At 46.6% G+C, this 18,911-nt stretch overlaps 1 protein-coding gene across 1 annotated transcript; it reads left to right on the top strand.

The window, feature by feature from the left end:
- Positions 1–926: 926 nt before the first annotated feature.
- On the top strand, positions 927–1,935 carry LOC123058627 (protein LURP-one-related 5). The gene has a single exon (XM_044481332.1). It carries the CDS (start codon positions 1,044–1,046, stop codon positions 1,704–1,706), a length of 663 nt encoding a protein of 220 aa, XP_044337267.1. The 5' UTR covers positions 927–1,043; the 3' UTR covers positions 1,707–1,935.
- The last annotated feature ends 16,976 nt before the right edge of the window (positions 1,936–18,911 follow it).

Raw genomic sequence — 18,911 nt, 5'->3', positions numbered from 1 at the left:
TACTCACTAGTATCAAAGAAGATGAGTGAAAGAAGAGGAGATTATTTCCAACAACAAAAAACCCGATTATCGATGAATTCGATTTTAGTCAACACGAAATTAACAAATCCGTTGCAATATGCTAATATATCAATATGTAGAACATCAAATTAGTCTCATGATACTTTTCTAGTCATCCTCACCCTTATTCCTCCGTTTCGTTGGCTCCACACTATCCAGATTGATGGCCACCACCACTTGTTAAAACGTTTCACTAAACCACCCTTGGTTTACCGATGACTCCTTTGACCCGAACCCTAATTTGAACCCTGGCCCATCTCAAGTTTAAAATTGCCCCGACCCCACCAAGAATGCTAGGCCTGTGTCATTGTTGGCTCCGGCTGAAATTACGTCTCGCCACGCCTCGGCGCCGCCATCTGCTCAACAACTTGGGATCCCACCTAGCGTCATGGCGGGATCCGACTCGCACCCACCGTTATACTCCCTTCGTTCCTAAATGTAATTCTTTTTAGAGATTCCACTACAAACTACATACAGATGTATATAGGCATATTTTAGAGTATATGTTCACTCATTTTGCTTCGTATATAGTACATAGTGGAATCTCTAAAAAGAGAGGGAGAGAGAAGAGGAGATTTTTTCCAACAAAAAACCGATTGTCGGTGAATTCAATTTCAGTCAGCACGAAATTAACAAATCCGTTGCAATATACACATATATACTCCTTCGTATCCACCTTTTAAGTTGTTCACAAGACCCGTCCAATGGACCGAGTGCATGCACCTCCGAAAGGACGAATGCGTTGCGACATCAACACTCTGATACCCCACCACCTTCGAATCTACACCGACCGTTCTCACTTCATCCCTACTAACTGAACGCCAACGCGGAGCGTGTGGTCTCCTTCTATATATCGTGGACCTCGGAGCCTCGAGCTCCCGAACCTTACCAAAGCAAGCAAGCAAGCAACGAGAGCGCGCGCCCCGGCCTTCGAGCACAGGCAGCTCGCGCCCGCGCAGAGGGAGAGGCAGCAGCTAGCAGCAATGGCGGTGGTGGGCGAGGAGTACTGCGACCTCAAGGAGCGGCTGCTCACAGTGCGCAAGACCTCCCACTTCTCCCCCGGCGACGGCTTCGCGGCCTACGACAACCGCACCGGCGGCCTCGCCTTCCGCGCCGACACCTACGGCCGCGGCCACGGCGGGGGCGCCGCCTCCCCGGGCGAGCTCGCGCTGCTCGGCCCCGCCGGCGAGCCCCTCCTCACCGTGCGCCGCCGCCGCCCGTCCCTGCACCAGCGCTGGGAGGGCTTCCTGGGCGCCCGCGCCGACGGCCAGAAGTCCCTCTTCTCCGCCCGGAGGTCCTCCATTCTCGGCGGCGCCGGGCGCGGCGCCGTCGTCGAGCTCCTCCCTTCCCCCGCCTCCGCCGCTGCCGCCGAGCTCCGCGTCGAGGGCTCCTTCGGACGGCGCTGCTGCCGCGTGGTGGCCAAGGGCGAGGACGGGGAGGAGACGGTGGTGGCGGAGATCCGGAGGAAGGTGGACGAGGCGGCGCGGGTGGTGATGGGCAGGGACGTGTTCGTGCTGCGGGTTGGCCCCGGCTTCGACGCGGCCTTCGCCATGGGTATCGTCCTCGTGCTCGACCAGATCGCCGGGGACGAGGCCGACGGCGGCGACGCCGGACAGGATGTTGCCGTCCACGCCAGGATTTGGTGATCCGAGAGTCGTCTGTTTCTTGGTTTAGCCGTAGACAGTTGGTGAACTTATTTTCTCCCAACTTTTTCTTCCTCTGTGCTCGTGCCCCTGCCCTCGATCGACAATGTACAATACGTGCTGGATTTGTTGCTGAAGTCTGTTTTTTGTATCTAGCAACCGCCGGTTTAGCAGAAAATTTCTGCTAAGAATAAGATCAGCATCACTTGGAGAAACTGTGTTGGATCTCGCAGCTACTGTTCTATCAATTTCTGCATTCCGGTTCCGGTTGCTAGCCGCTGTTCTCTTCTTTTTCCAACAGTCTGGACTAACATCGTTCAATATCCTTTGTATGCACAGGTAATCTACCTCAGCTGCTTTACTCGAAACACAAGATATCCTTTTCATTTTCAGTCAACAATGTGGAAACTTTGTGTGGTAGCATACTAGCCAAGGAGTAGTTAGTGATGTGAAAGAGTGCAAGTTGCCCAAGAAAATTGGGAGTATCCAAATAATGGAGATACTCTCTGTGGCGCAGAGATCGCAAAGGGAGGTCTAACTGGTTGATTGGCCCCTAGCTTCCCACAAAGCAAAGATGCCTGACAGCGCGCTGTATGTGCTGTGCTGCGTGCACAGTGCACGCAGAAGCGGCATGATACACGTGGGGATGTAGAAATACCAACGACAAGCACGTCACGTACATGATCCAGACATAAAACTATACTCGATAATGATAATAAAGATAATCCAGCAATAAATCAAGGACAGCGAAACGAATCCGCGAGCGAGCGCGCGTTCGGTGTATGGATGATCTTGCTTGGCATAGAGAATGACTTCATTAGCAGATAAGACAAGCAACTTAATAATACATGAGTACTACTCCCTCCGTTCCAAAATATAGGTCTTTCTAGAGATTCTAACAAGTGACTACATACGAAGTAAAATGAGTGAATCTACACTCTAAAATATATCTATATACATCCGTATGTTGTAGTCCATTTGAAATGTTTAAAAAGACTTCTATTTAAGAACGGAGGGAGTACGTTCTAGTCTACTCGGTATGGAAATGGAATGCACTGCCTGTTTATGTTCTTTTGCGTGTGCCTTTTGACGTCAGCTGCAGCACACTTGCATGCTCGAACAATTCTTTCTTTTTGAAGCTGCATGCTCGAATTATTCTCCTCGTTATTTTAGGCTTGATCAGGTCCGGCCGTACGTGTAGGCTCTGCAAAAATTATAAGAGCAAGGGTTTGTATATTGCGCGCCCTCCTGTCACGTTGCATGGGCATATATGCTCCTCCATCGATCCCACGCACACGCGCGCGGGAAGATACGGCGATCTCCCTCCTTCCCTTTTGCGCTAGACCGCACATGATAATGCTGCCGAGCATCCGCTACCGCTAGCCCTCCCTCCTACCGGCTACCGCTCGCTGTTGTTTCCAAGTGGTTCTGTTCCCTTCCGTCCGTCGGTCGGTCGGTCGGTCGGCCATCGATTCGGTTGGTGGTGGTCACAGGCTCACAGCGCAGGACAGGAGGTGAGGTGATGATCGGATGTCCTGAAACCGACCATCGGTATGCAGTGGCGGGCAGCCAAGCAGGGGAAGGGACAGGGTCGGCACCGCCGCCATGAGCACTTGCCGGTGCATGCTGTTCCACGGAATCGGGCCCGGCCGGCCGGCACACGTCGCCAACAGCGAGCGTGATGTGATCGCTCACCAAGTACTTATCAGGCGTGCCTACGGTACGAAATAAGGCCATTTTCACCGCGCAACCCCAAACGGACGTTTGGTTTGGCTATATTTTGTCACTTTGGGGCGCCGACAGGGTTCGTCCATGTGCGGTCTTGTTCGTCGGGTCGTGCGTGCGTCCACCGCGCGGCCGCACCCCAAATCACGTCCGCGTTGGACATGATTTGAAAAAAAAAGAAAAACATAAATAAAATGACTAAAAAAATTAAATAAGCGCAGTTTAATAAACATAAAATTTAGTTAGGGTCGTCACGGCCACAAAATGGCCTAGTTTCACTCCAACTTGACATAATTAAACATAAAAAAGAAAATAAAAAACGGCCGCCGCCAGCGCGCTCCTGCCCATGCCCGTCGATGCCGTCGCCGTCGCCGTCTTCAGTGGCCGCCGGCATCGTCGTCGTCGCTGACGAGGTCCACGTAGGCCGGCGGCGTCCAGAGGTGGGCCGGCGGTGCGTGGTATACGGGGGCGGCCTGGACGGCAGGAGGTGCCAGCACGATCTCCTCCCGTGGCGACGCCTCCCGCTCCGGTGACCGCGGCGGAGTGGCGCACCAGTTCACGCCCACGGCGGCGGCCATCTCCGGTGCAGTGCAGGACCAGCCCCACCCCTGGCCTAGCAGACCCAGGTGGAACGCGGCCACCGGCTCTTCCTCCATCGCCTCCTCCTCGGGGATGGCTACCTCGCCGGCGGCGGAGCGGGCCATCATCTCCTCCAGGCCCTTCCATTGCCCTCATCATGTGTGTACATGGAGTCCTCCATGACATGCGCCATGAGACGGGCCTCCTCCTCCGCTGTCATGCGAGGAGGTGGTGGTGGAGATGGCGAAGGCGACGGCGAGGGCGTGGGCGTGAGGCCGCGCACCAGCCTACGCCCCGCGCTGGGGAGCAGGCGCTGCGCGCTCTCGACGTGGCCGCCGCGGCCCAGACGCAGTGCCGGCGACGAAGGAGGCACGCCGCACGTCGTGCTCGTCCCTAAGCCAGGTATCCCAGAGGGAGGAGTCCGGGGCGTACCTATCGTCGTAGTACATGTCGTCAGGGAGGAGGCGGCGGCGGCGCTCGATCTCTTGACGGCGTGCACGGACGCTCGCCAGGACCGGCGGGATCGGCACACGGTCGGCGCTGAGGTGCCATCCGTTGGGGAGGTGGACGTCGCTCCAGGGGAGTGGCATCCTCGTCTCCCAATAAAGGCGGCACACCGACGCGCGGATGTAGTGCCGGTCGCGCTCGCCGGCGAATGTGGGGGCGATGGAGAAAGCGGGCGGTGCGGGGGGCCGGCGTGGGGTGATGCGGCCTCCTTCTTCACGGAGCCGGCGCGGCGCCCCGACGAGGAGCCGGCCTCGCGGTCGTGCTTCCCCTTGCGGTTCCAGAAGCCCATGGCTTCGAGGTGGCCGGCCGGCGAGCTCGACAAAGGATGGCTAGGGTTTAGCGCGGTCGGGTTTCGAGGAGGCCGCGGGATGGAGTGAGGCAGTGTGGACGATGACCGGTCCACGAGTTCCCCATTTAAGAAGGACGGCGACCTTCCACTGGACCGATGACAGGCGGGGTTGGCCACCCGTGCGCATTGATGTTGTCGGGTGAGAGGTAGGTAGCCGCCCCGCCACGCGGCCAGACACGGACGAGCGGCGCGTCCGTTCGGTGTCCGCGATGACCCAAACCCGACGCAAAGATGCGCTCGAAATGTGTCGGCTCGGACACAAAACGGATCAGATGGATCCGGGCCGTCGCGCGCTGGACCGTCTCATTTGTCCGTTTTACTTCAAACGAACAAGGTCGGACAGGATGAGATCGCGCGATGGAGTTGGCCTAAGTACCTGCCAAAGTTTCCTCAAGGCCATGATCAGATCAGGGAACGCTAGCTAGCTAGCAAAGAGTCGTTGCACGTTTTCATCCTGATGAAGAACCTGGGGGAGCATTCCTTCCTTTCTCGCACTCGCGAGGCTGCAGTGTCGGTCGTCAGTATAGTGTGTGGTGTGTACGCAGGGCATAAATAAATTTGTACGACTAATACGTGTGGTGTGGGCTGTTTAATAAAGGTGCATGCTACTGTTGAATTGGTTCTCCTCTCCGGGAACTTTTGAGCGCGACGGGATAGATGGTCGTGACTCGTGAACGTGCTTAATTATATATACGACTGCAGGCCACACATGCTTAAATTTTTCTCTCTAGCTACCAAATCCTCTTGAAAAAGCAATGGAATTTCACTAGTATTTTCCGTGTTCTCCGCGGTCCTGGCACCTTTCGCCTTTCTTGACAAACTCCGCAAACGCATGGAGTGAATGAGTATAAACTATAACCGGCGAAAGTACGTCGCTCATACGTACATACGGCCACCAAAGCCATGTGTTACTCCTGCTTGTGCTTGGTATGGTAGTGGACATGGGTCGGTTCAACAGTGCAACTTGCTTGAGGAGCACCGTGTAGCTTTCAGACGCGCTTTGAGCCAAGATTCTTGGATCACAAGGTTGCGTTCACAAAAATCTGAAACAGAAAAGGTATCCATCCCATGGAGATTGCTGCCCGTGTTCTACGTGCCTAGCGACCCTAACGCGTCTTCTCCCGAAGGAGGGAAATGTACACCCGTTGGCTAGCTCTCAGATGTCAGTGCACCTGATATGGAAAAAACATACCATTAGCAATTGTAAAAAAAGTTTAGAAACATTGTTTCAAGAAAAGTTTAAAAAATCTGAACTTTTTGAAAATATACTTGACCTTCTGTTGTACCCGTATAAAAAGTTTCGTCAATGAAAACTTTCGTAACTTCTGGGGAAAAACATTTTTTAGGACAGAAAGAATGAACAGTAACTTGTACTCCCTCTGTTTCATAATGTAGTGCATATAGATTTTTTTTTGAAAATTCAAACCTCATAAACTTTGACCAAGCTTGTGCGAAAAAAATTACATCTAGAATGCCAAACATATGTCATTAGATTCATGGTAAGAGGTAGTTTCATATTTTATATATTTGAAGTTTCTTTATGAACGTAGTCAAAGTTTGCAAAATTTGACTTTTCAAAAAATCTATGTGCGCAACGTTATGGAACGGAGGGAGTCTATAGTGTCGAATTTGTTTTTTTTTCTGCCCACAATCAAAGTTATTCCTTGGCAAAAAAATTTACACGAGTGTAACACTTGATCATGTTTGTTGCCAAAAAATTTCAGGATTTTTTGACTTTTTTTGCACTTACTATTTAAAAAGGAAAATCAGATGCACTGACACCCGAGAGTCAAACATCTACCTCCAATCCTAGAAGGACTATTTAGAAAACGGAAATCATACCGAGTGAATATTTTCTGGAGTGGTTTTTTGAGGGAAGATTGCCTGGTGCGTCTGATCCCACGTGCGAGTCTCTAAGTGGTGACATGTGGCAATTCCCGCCGGCGCACCATTCACGCTCATGGCCGACGCAAGCGTTCCCCCCAACGCACCATCCCAAGTGAACGTCCCCATGTTTAGCATGGCACTCTTATATGATGTAGCATGACAATTATTGAAGCATGTATGACAACTTCTTTTTTTTTTGAAAAGGAGGTCATCCCCGGCCTCTGCATCGGAGAGATGCATGCGGTCACTTTATTAAAAAATGACGAATCAAACAAAGTCTGGTCTACAAAGTACAGCTCACAGAAGAAGCAAAGAAATAAAGAGTACAAAGCTCAAAGCCGCATCCGGCTGGACGGAGATTCATTAAGGACCTATCCTATGCAGCGACCGCCATCCAAACCGATTGAAAAAAACCGTGCTGCCATCTCCCATCGGTTGCACCCAGTAGCCAGCTGCTCCCTGGAGGCCGTAGGAGTGAGTAATGACCACGTACAGATCCATGTCATAGCCCTGAATATAACCTGCAATAAATTAATCATAGGTCTTATGTTAAAAATCATATCATTCATGCAGTTCCATATAGCCCAAAGAAGTGCGCATATTCCAATCCAAATATTGGACATGATATGAGTAGTCACCCCATTTAGCCACGTTCAAACAACGTTTCAATGCTATCTGGAGGAATAATATTAAAAGCTACATGAACAGACCGCCAAAGTAACTTCGCGAGAGGGCAATCAAGAAATAAATGTTGTATTGTTTCATCATGAACACAAAAACAACAACGCGAGCTACCTACCCATGTCCGCCTTAATAAGTTATTTTTGGTAAGGATAACTTATTTGTGAACAAACCACATAAAAATCTCAATTCGTAAAGGAATCTTAACTTGCCAAATGTGAAGCGATCATCGGATTGGGCCAGAATTTATAAGATCTAAGCACATCGACTTAACCGTGAACACTCCGTTACTCGTTAGCTTCCAGCTAAAAGAGTCTCCCTGATCTGATAGGTGAACGTCCATTAACCTCCTGACAAAGTGTAGCCAGGAGGTCCATCGTTCCCCTACTAGAGACCTCCTAAACTAGATATTTAAAGGTACCGCCTGCATCACCGTTGCTACGTAATCTTCCTTACGTTGAGCAATACGATACAGGGAAGGATATTGGAGAGCTAGCGGTGTGTCACCTAACCACGTGTCCTCCCAAAACTTTGTTGTTGTTCCGTCCCCAACAATAAACTTCACCCTATGGAAGAAGGTTTCTTTCACTCTCATGATTCCCTTCCAAAATGGTGAATCGTTAGGTCTTACAGTAACCTTGGCTAGAGTTTTGGAGTGCAAATATTTATTACGGAGGATTTGTGCCCACATTCCTTCGGAATGTTGTGATAATCTATAAAGCCATTTGCTCAACAAGCACTTATTTTTCACCTCAAGGTTCTCGATCCCAAGACACCCCCCAGTCTTTTGGTCGACAAATAATATCCCATCTTGCCAGGCAATATTTTGTCTTAACCTCGTCAGACTGCCAAAAAAATCGAGATCGATAGAAGTCTAATCTCTTGCGTACCCCTTTGGGCACCTCAAAAAAAAGACAGGAGGAACATCGACATACTCGTTAGGATCGAATTTATCAATACGAGCCTTCCTCCATAAGACATAAGCTTAGTTTCTTCTCGAATCGATCCTCGATACATTTCCATTCTTTATTAGTCAATTTCCTATGATGAACTGGAATACCTAGATAACTGAAGGGCAAAGATCCCATTTCACAACCGAACAGGTTCTTGTAATTGTCTTGGTCTTCTTTGGCACTGCCAAAGCAGAATAATTCACTCTTGTTAAAATTGATCTTTAACCCCAACAATTGTTCAAATAGGCATAATACTAGTTTCATATTTCTGGCTTTTGAGAGGTCGTGCCCCATGATTATAATGGTGTCATCCGCATATTATAGGATAGAGACTCCCCCATCCACCAAATGGGGAACTAGTCCACCTACCAAGCCCTTCTCCTTGGCTCGACCTATGAGAACTGTCAACATGTCTGCCACAATATTGAACAGTATCGGAGACATCGGGTCTCCTTGTCTCAGGCCTTTATGCGTTTGAAAGTAATGACCAATGTCATCATTCACCTTTATCCCAACACTACATCTCTGGCCAAAGGAATCCCCCTGATTCCTCCATGTCTCATTAAATCCTTTCATGTGCATGGCTTGCTGCAGAAAAGGCCATTTGACCTTGTCATAGGCCTTCTCAAAGTCCACTTTGAATATAACTCCATCGAGTTTCTTCGAGTGGATTTCACGTAAAGTTTCATGTAAGACAAATACCCCCTCTAGGATGTGTCTTCCAGGCATGAAGGCAGTCCGACTTGGTTGCACCATCGAATGGGCAACCTTTGTCAGCCTGTTGGTGGCCACTTTCGTGAAGATCTTGAAACTCACATTCAATAGACAAATGGGCTTGAATTGCTCTATGTGAATGGCTTCCTCCTTCTTAGGCAGAAGAGTAATTGAAAGAACATGCAGTGCCCCCATGTTTAGTTTTGGTAATTGATGACAATCTCTATGGACTAATGGTTGCCTTGAGTTATATTTGAAGGTTTTGTCCATAGGCTTTTCTTGGAGTACATGTGTTGGTTTCAAGGAGAGTTTGTGTCGACCAAGGTGCTATTCAAGGAATTACCTAAAGATTGGTCTTGTGAGAGGTTGATCAAGACTAAGTTAAAGAGTGAATCAATTTGATCAACCCACAAAGCATAGAAGATGTACCGAGAGGGATCAAGTGATCCCATGGTATGGTAAGCATTGTCAATTACGCTTTGTGTACTAACCCATGGTCTTCGTGAGGGTTCTTTGTGGGGTTAGGTTGCGGTGTGCAAGTTTAAGTGGAGCACCACGAAGAGATCAAATGCTTGAAGCTTGCTATCCTTTGTGGTGACAATGGACCTATGAAGATGTGCGGAAGAGGCTCACCCATAGTGGAGTATGGGGGAGCAATCAACTAGTCTTCATCGAGCCAACACAATCAAGAAAGGTGGTCCAACTTGAGGGAGTCAAGATCGTCATCATCTAGCTCAAGTGGACCATGTGCAAGGCAAAGGTTTGCCCTTGATAGGTTTTCTATTTTACCGGTCTCATGTTGGTAGTTGGGAGATCGGGTTATAGGATCGATTGCCATACTATCAAGGGGGGCTCTCGATGAGTAGCTTGATCGTATCGTCCGTTGAGAGCTCAAACCATTGCATCGTTGCATCATCTTTCTTGGTTCTTGTTTGGTTCTCTTTGTGAGTCTTAGAGCTTACGGTCATCTTGTTGACAAGCTTGTGTTCATCGAAAATGGAGTTCGCTTGCATCTTCTATGATGTTTTCGACGTTGGAGGTTTTGCCGGTTCTTCTCGGTTGGAGGTTTCACTCCTATTTTTGTTAGGCATAACTCCTGTTTTGATGCTACTCGTCGTCTTGTTTCCAACAAGCTTGAGTTTGCTCAATTCGGAGCTCATATGCAGAAGTTATGGCAGTTCTGGTTTTCTTGAGTGTGGTTTTTGTCAGGGTCCCAGCGGTAGTACCGTGGTACCCAGCGGTAGTACCGCTGAGGAGTCACAAGCGGCAGTACCGCTCCGCAGCGGTAGTACCGGCGGTGACTCTGCAGCAGTACTACCATTGGCTTACCAGGTCCCTACCGCGTTGATTCGAGGGGTCTTTTTTTGTGTCGGATTGTGTGGTACCTCGCTGCGGCAGTAGTGCGGCAGTACCGCTCCTTAGCGGTAGTACCGTCCTTCCTCCGCGGTAGTACCGCCTGATTCCCTCTTTCCTTTACCCTTCGTTCTGCGCGGCAGTACCACCGAAGGGTGCGGTAGTACCGCCTAACCCAGCGGCAGTACCGCTGTCTCCTACGGCACTACCGCCCCAAGGTTCATGTTTTGTTGCTCCTTTTCCCTGTTTCTTCCGCCTGAGCGGTAGTACCGCTCGTGTGCGGGCTGAGCACATAACGGTTGGATTTTCCCCCTCCTATAAAAGGGGGTCTTCTTCCCCATTGAACCTTATCCTTTGAGCTCGTGTTCTTCCCCCATTGTTGACCTTCTTCGAGCTTGCTAACTCTCAATCCCTCCATGGATTCTTGCTAGTTTTTGAGGGAAAAGAGAGAGGAGATCTAGATCCACATTTCCACCAATCACTTTCTCCTCTATGTGAGGGGAACCCCTTGGATCTAAATCTTGGAGTTCTTGGTGTTCTCCTTCTTGTTCTTCCTCTCATTTTCCTCTCTAGCATTAGTTGCTTCGGTGGGATTTGAGAGAGAAGGACTTGGGAACTCCGTGTGCCCTTGCCACTGCATTTGGTGCATCGGTTTGAGTTCTCCACGGTGATACGTGGAAGTTACAAGTTGAGAAGCTTATTACTCTTGGGTGCTTGGTACCCTTGAGCTTGTTCCTCTTGGGTGCTTGGGCGCCCTAGACGGTTGGTGGTGTTTGGAGCTCAATCATTGTGGTGTAAAGCTTCGGACAAGCGTCGGGGTCTCCAATTAGGTTGTGGAGATCGCCCCGAGCAATTTGACGGGTACCGGTGACCGCCCCCAAGGGTTACCAAAGTGTACGGGTTCGGTGACCGCCCCAAGGGTTGCCATTTGTACGGGTTCGGTGACCTCCCTCAAGGGTCCCTTAGTGGAATCATGGCATCTTGCATTGTGCGAGGGCGTGAGGAGATTACAGTGGCCCTAGTGGCTTCTTGGGGAGCATTGTGCCTCCACACCGCTCCAAACGGAGATTAGCATCCGCAAGGGTGTGAACTTCGGGATACATCGTCGTCTCCGCGTGCCTCGGTTATCTCTTACCCGAGCCCCTTTACTTATGCACTTTACTTTGTGATAGCCATATTGTTTCTTGTCATATATCTTGCTATCACATAGTTGCTTATCTTGCTTAGCATAAGTTGTTAGTGCACATAGGTGATCCTAATTGTTTTAGGTTTTGTGCTTGACAAATTAACCGCTAGGTTTATTCCGCATTTGTTAAAGCCTAAACCGTAATTATTTTAAAATGCCTATTCACCCCCCCTCTAGGCGGCATTGACGTTCTTTCAGTAATCATGCCAAAATTTAAATTAAATAGTTGTAGATGCCCATTAAATAGATCATGAAACATAGGCATAAGATCATCTTTCACAATATGCCAACATTTCTTATAGAATTCTGCCGGGAACCCATCTGGTCCTGGTGCCTTATTCGCTTTCATTTGAGCAATCGCCTCAAACACCTCCTTCTTAGTAAAAGGTGCAGAAAGGGTCTCATTATCCCCTGACGGCAACTGAGGGATATCCTCCACCACACTCTCATCTAGAGTCACCGCGTTATCTACTGGTGGTCCAAACAACTGCTTGTAGTAGTTGGATATGTAAAGCTTAAGATTCTCATGGTCCACAACTGTTCCCTCATCTTGCTCAAGCTGAATAATCTTCTTTCTCCTATGCTTGCCGTAAGAAATCATATGGAAAAATTGGGTGTTGTCATCCCCTTGGACGACCTTAAGAACTTTAGCACGTAAGGCCCATTTCATTTCCTCTTATCTAAGAAATGCACACAATTTTGACTCGGCCTTTGACTTGCATGCTTGCTCGGACTCGTCCAGCAGATTCGTTTCTGCCCGCAAATCTAGCGTCTGAATTAGCTGGATAAGTATCTCCTTCTCATTTTTATAAATCCCACTCTCATTTTTGGCCCAACCCCTCAAGAATTGTCTCAGGTGTCTAATCTTATTCTGCCAGCGTTCCATGTTGGATGTGCCCACAACTGGCCTAGCCCACTCTCTTGCCACCATCTCAATTTTTTTTCCGAACCAACTGAGTTCAAACGAGAAAATGTTTTTATTGCCAATATGAGTTGCGTCACCCGAGTCAACTAACAAGGGTGTGTGGTCAGAAATCGCCCTTTGCATCGCGTGCACCGATACCAGGGGTATTTCTGTTCCCATTCCACACTCACAAGTACCCTATCAAGCTTCTCATAAGTAGGAGTAGGAAGAGAGTTTGCCCAGGTGAACTGTTTACCCGAGAGTTCTATCTCCCTGAGATTGAGACTCTCAATGATCATATTGAACATAAGTGACCACCTGTTGGGGAACATAGTAATTTCAAAAAAATTCCTTCGCACACGCAAGATCATGGTGATGCATAGCAACGAGAGGGGAGAGTGTCGTCCACGTACCCTCGTAGACCGTAAGCAGAAGTGTTATGACAACGTGGTTGATGTAGTCGTACGTCTTCACGATCGACCGATCCTAGTACCGAACGTACGACACCTCCGCAATCTGCACATGTTCATCTCGGTGACGTCCCACGAACTCACGATCCAGTAGAGTTTCGAGGGAGAGTTCCGTCAGCACGACGGCATGATGACGGTGTTGATGAAGCTACCGACGCAGGGCTTCGCCTAAGCACCGCTACGATATGGCCGAGGTGGTATGATGGAGGGGGCACCGCACACGGCTAAAAGATCAATGATCAACTTGTGTGTCCATGGGGTGCCCCCTCCCCGTATATAAAGGAGTGGAGGAGGGGGAGGGCCGGCCCTCTACTATGGCGTGCCCTGGGGAGTCCTACTCCCACCGGGAGTAGGATTCCCCCCTTCCAAGTAGTAGGAGTAGGAGAGAAGAAAGGGGAAGAGAGAAGAGAAGGAAGGAGGGGGCGCCGCCCCTCCCCCTAGTCCAATTCGGACTAGGCCTTGGGGGGGGCCTGCCCTAGGCAGCCTCTCTCTCTCCCCTAAAGCCCAATAAGGCCCATATACTCCCCGGTGAATTCCTGTAACTCTCCGGTACTCCGATAAATACCCGAACCACTCAAAACCTTTCCGATGTCCGAATATAGCCTTCCAATATATCGATCTTTACGTCTCGAACATTTCGAGACTCCTCGCCATGTCCCTGATCTCATCCAGGACTCCGAACAACCTTTGGTACATCAAAACACATAAACTCATAATACCGATCGTCACCAAACGTTAAGCGTGCGGACCCTACGGGTTCGAGAACTATGTAGACATGACCGAGACTCATCTCCGGTCAATAACCAACAGCGGAACCTGGATGCTCATATTGGATCCTACATATCCTACGAAGATCTTTATCGGTCAAACCGCACAACAACATACGTTGTTCCCTTTGTCATCGGTGTGTTACTTGCCCGAGATTCCATCATCGGTATCTCAATACCTAGTTCAATCTCATTACCTGCAAGTCTCTTTACTCATTTCGTAATGCATCATCCCACAACTAACTCATTAGTCACATTGCTTGCAAGGTTATAGTGATTTGCATTACCGAGAGGGCCTAGAGATACCTTTCCTACAATCGGAGTGACAAATCCTAGTCTCGATCTATGCCGACTCAACAAGTACCATCGGAGACACCTATAGAGCACCTTTATAATCACCCAGTTATGTTGTGACATTTGGTAACACACAAAGTGTTCCTCCGGTATTCGGGAGTTGCATAATCTCATAGTCAGAGAAACATGTATAAGTCATGAAGAAAGCAGTAACAATAAACTAAATGATCATTGTTCTAAGCTAACAGAATGGGTCAAGTCAATCACATCATTCTCTAATGATGTGATCCCATTAATCAAATGACAACTCATGTCTATGGCTAGAAAACTTAACCATCTTTGATTCAATGAGCTAGTCAAGTAGAGGCATACTAGTGACACTTTGTTTGTCTATGTATTCACACATGTACTAAGTTTCCGGTTAATACAATTCTAGCATGAATAATAAACATTTATCATGATATAAGGAAATAAATAATAACTTTATTATTGCCTCTAGGGCATATTTCCTCTAGTCTCCCACTTGCACTAGAGTCAATAATCTAGTTCATATATTTATGTGATTAGTTCACATCTTCATGTGACTAATACCCAAAGGGTTTACTAGAGTCAATAATCTAGTTCAATCGATATGTGATTAACACCCAAAGAGTGATTATGTTTTGCTTGTGAGAGAAGTTTAGTCTACGGGTCTGCAACATTCAGATCCATATGTATTTCGCAAATTTCTATGTCTACAATGCTATGCACGGAGCTACTCTAGCTAATTGCTCCCACTTTCAATATGTATCCAGATCGAGACTTAGTGTCATCTAGATCGATGTAAAAAGCTTGCATTGATGTAACTCCTTACGACAAACTCTTTTATCACCTCCATAACCGAGAAATATTTCCTTAGTCCTCTAAGGATAATTTTGACCGCTGTCCAGTGATCTACTCCTAGATCACTATTGTACTCCCTTGCTAGAATCATGCTAAGGTATACAATAGGACTGGTAAACAACATAACATACTTTATAAAACCTATAACCGAGGCATAGGGAATGACTTTTCATTCTCTTTCTATTTTTTGCTGTGGTTTGGTTTTGAGTCTTTACTCAACTTCACACCTTGCAACACAGACAAGAACTCCTTCTTTCACTGTTCCATTTTGAACTAATTCAAAATCTTGTCAAGGTATGTACTCATTGAAAAGCTTATCAAGCGTCTTGATCTATCTCTATAGATCCGATGCTCAATGTGTAAGCGACTTCACTGAGGTCTTTTATTTGAAAAACTCCTTTCAAACACTCCTTTATGCTTTCCAGAAAATTCTACATTATTTCCAGTCAACAATATGTCATTCACATATACTTATTAGAAATGTTGTAGTGCTCCCACTCACTTTCTTGTAAATACATGCTTCACCGCAAGTCTGTATAAAACCATATGCTTTGATCACTTTATCAAAGCATATATTCCAACTCCGAGATGCTTGCACCAATCCATATATGGATCGCTGGAGCTTGCACATTTTGTTAGCACCTTTAGGATCAACAAAACCTTCTAGTTGCATCAGATACAACTCTTCTTTAAGAAATCCATTAAGGAATGTAGTTTTGACATCCATTTGCTAGATTTCATAAAATGTGGCAATTTGCTAACATGATTTGGACAGACTTAAGCATCGCTACAAGTGAGAAAATCTCATCGTAGTCAACAACTTGAACTTTGTCAAAAACCTTTTTCGACAAGTCTAGCTTTGTAGATAGTAACACTACTATCAGCGTCCGTCTTCCTCTTGAAGATCCATTTTTTATTAATGACTCACCGATCATCGGATAAGTCAATCAAAGTCCATACTTTGTTCTCATACATGGATCCCATCTCAGATTTCATAGCCTCAAGCCATTTCGTGAAATCTGGGCTCATCATCGCTTCCTCATAGTTCGTAGGTTCGTCATGGTCTAGTAACATGACTTCCAGAAAGGATTATCGTACCACTCTGGTGCGGACCATACTCTGGTTTTCCTACGAGGTTCGGTAGTAACTTGATCTGAAGTTTCATGATCATCATCATTAGCTTCCTCACTTACTGGTGTAGGAATCACTAGAACTGATTTCAGTGATGAACTACTTTCCAATAAGGGAGAAGGTACAATTACCTCATCAAGTTCTACTTTCCTCCCACTCACTTCTTTCAAGAGAAACTCCTTCTCTAGAAAGGATCCATTCTTAGCAACAAATGTCTTTCCTTCGGATCGGTGATAGAAGGTGTACCCAATTGTCTCCTTTGGGTATCCTATGAAGACACATTTCTCCGATTTGGGTTTGAGCTTATCAGTATGAAACTTTTTTACATAAGCATCGCAACCCCAAACTTTAAGAAACGACAACTTTGGTTTCTTGCCAAACCACAATTCATATGGTGTCGTCTCAATGGATTTAGATGGTGCCCTATTTAACGTGAATGCAGCTGTCTATAATGCATAACCCCAAAACTATAGTGGTAAATCGGGAAGAGACATCATAGATTGCACCATATCTAATAAAGTACGGCTACGATGTTCGGACACACCATTACGCTGTGGTGTTCCAGGTGGCGTGAGTTGCGAAACTATTCCGCATTGTTTCAAATGAAGACCAAACTCGTAACTCAAATATTCTCCTCCACGATCAGATCATAGAAACTTTATTTTCTTGTTACGATGATTTTCCACTTCACTCTGAAATTATTTGAACTTTTCAAATGTTTCAGATTTATGTTTCATCAAGTAGATATACCCATATCTGCTCAAATCATCTGTGAAGGTGAGAAAATAACGATACCTGCGCGAGCCTCAACATTCATCGGACTACATACATCAGTATGTATTATTTCCAACAAGTCTGTTGCTCGCTCCATTGTTCCGGAGAACGTAGTCTTAGTCATCTTGCCCATGAGGCATGGTTCACAAGCATCAACTGATTCATAATCAAGTGATTCCAAAATCCCATCAACATGGATTTTCTTCATGTGCTTTACACCAATATGACCTAAACGACAGTGCCACAAATAAGTTGCACTATCATTTTTAACTTTGCATCTTTTAGCTTAAATATTATGAATATGTGTATTACTACAATCGAGATTCAATAAACCATTCACCTTGGGTGTATGACCATTGAAGGTTTTATTCATGTAAACAGAACAACAATTATTCTCTAAATTTAAATGAATAACCTTATTGCAATAAACATGATCAAATCATATTTTTGCTTAACGCAAACACCAAATAACATTTATTTAGGTTCAACACTAATCCCGAAAGTATAGGGAGTGTGCAATGATGATCATATCAATCTTGGAACCACTTCCAACACACATTGTCACTTCACCCTTAACTAGTCTCTATTCATTCTGCAGCTCCCGTTTCGAGTTACTAATCTTAGCAACTGAACTAGCATCAAATACTGAGGGGTTGCTATAAACACTAGTAAAGTACACATCAATACATGTATATCAAATATACCTTTGTTCACTTTGCCATCCTTCTAATCCGCCAAATACTTGGGGCAGTTTTGCTTCCAGTGACCAGTCCCTTTGCAGTAGAAACACTTAGTCTCAGGCTTAGGTCCAGACTTGGGCTTCTTCACTTGAGCAGCAACTTGCTTGCCATTCTTCTTGAAGTTCCCCTTCTTCCCTTTGCCCTTTTCTTGAAACTAGTGGTCTTGTCAACCATCAACACTTGACGCTTTTCTTGATTTCTACCTTTGTCGATTTCAGCATCACGAAGAGCTTGGGAATCGTTTCCGTTATCCCTTGCATATTATAGTTCATCACAAAGTTCTAGTAACTTGGTGATAGTGACTAGAGAATTTTGTCAATCACTATCTTATCTGGAAGATTAACTCCCACTTGATTCAAGTGATTGTACTACTCAGACATTCTGAGCACATGCTCACTAGCTGAGCTATTCTCCTCCATCTTGTAGGCAAAGTGCTTGTCAAAGGTCTAATACCTTTCGACATGGGCATGAGTCTGAAATACTAATTTCAACTCTTGGAACATCTCATATGCTCCGTGGCGTTCAAAATGTCTTTGAAGCCCCGATTCTAAGACGTAAAGCATGGTGCACTAAACTATCAAGTAGTCATCATATCGAGCTTGCCAAACGTTCATAACGTCTGCATCTGCTCCTGCAATCGGTCTGTCACCTTGCGGTGCATCAAGGACATAATTCTTCTGTGCAGCAATGAGGATAATCCTCAGATCATGAATCCAATCCGCATCATTGCTACTAACGTCTTTCAACTTAGTTTTCTCTAGGAACATACAAATAATAAAACAGGGGAGCTAAACGCGAGCTATTGATGTACAACATAGATATGCAAATACTATCAGGACTAAGTTCATGATAAATTGAAGTTCAGTTAATCATATTACTTAAGAACTCCCACTTAGATAGACATCCCTCTAGTAATCTAAACGGTCACGTGATCCAAATCAACTAAACCATGTCTGATCATCACGTGAGATGGAGTAGTTTTCAATGGTGAACATCACTATGTTGATCATATCTACTATATGATTTACGCTCGATCTTTCGCTCTCCAGTGTTCCGAGGCCATATCTGCATATGCTAGGATCATCAAGTTTAACCCGATTATTTCGCGTGTGCAAAAATGGCTTGCACCCGTTGTATGTGAACGTAGAGCTTATCACACCCGATCATCATGTGGTGTCTCGGCACGACGAACTGTCACAACGGTGCATACTCAGGGAGAACACTTATACCTTGAAATTTAGTGAGAGATCATCTTATAATGCTACCACCGAACTAAGCAAAATAAGATACTTAAAGGATAAACATCACATGC

The sequence above is a fragment of the Triticum aestivum genome, chromosome 3A, assembly GCF_018294505.1.
Source record: "Triticum aestivum cultivar Chinese Spring chromosome 3A, IWGSC CS RefSeq v2.1, whole genome shotgun sequence".
Lineage (NCBI taxonomy): Eukaryota > Viridiplantae > Streptophyta > Magnoliopsida > Poales > Poaceae > Triticum > Triticum aestivum.
The sequence above is the reverse complement of the archived record's forward strand: the minus strand, read 5'-3'. Positions and strand labels throughout refer to the sequence as shown.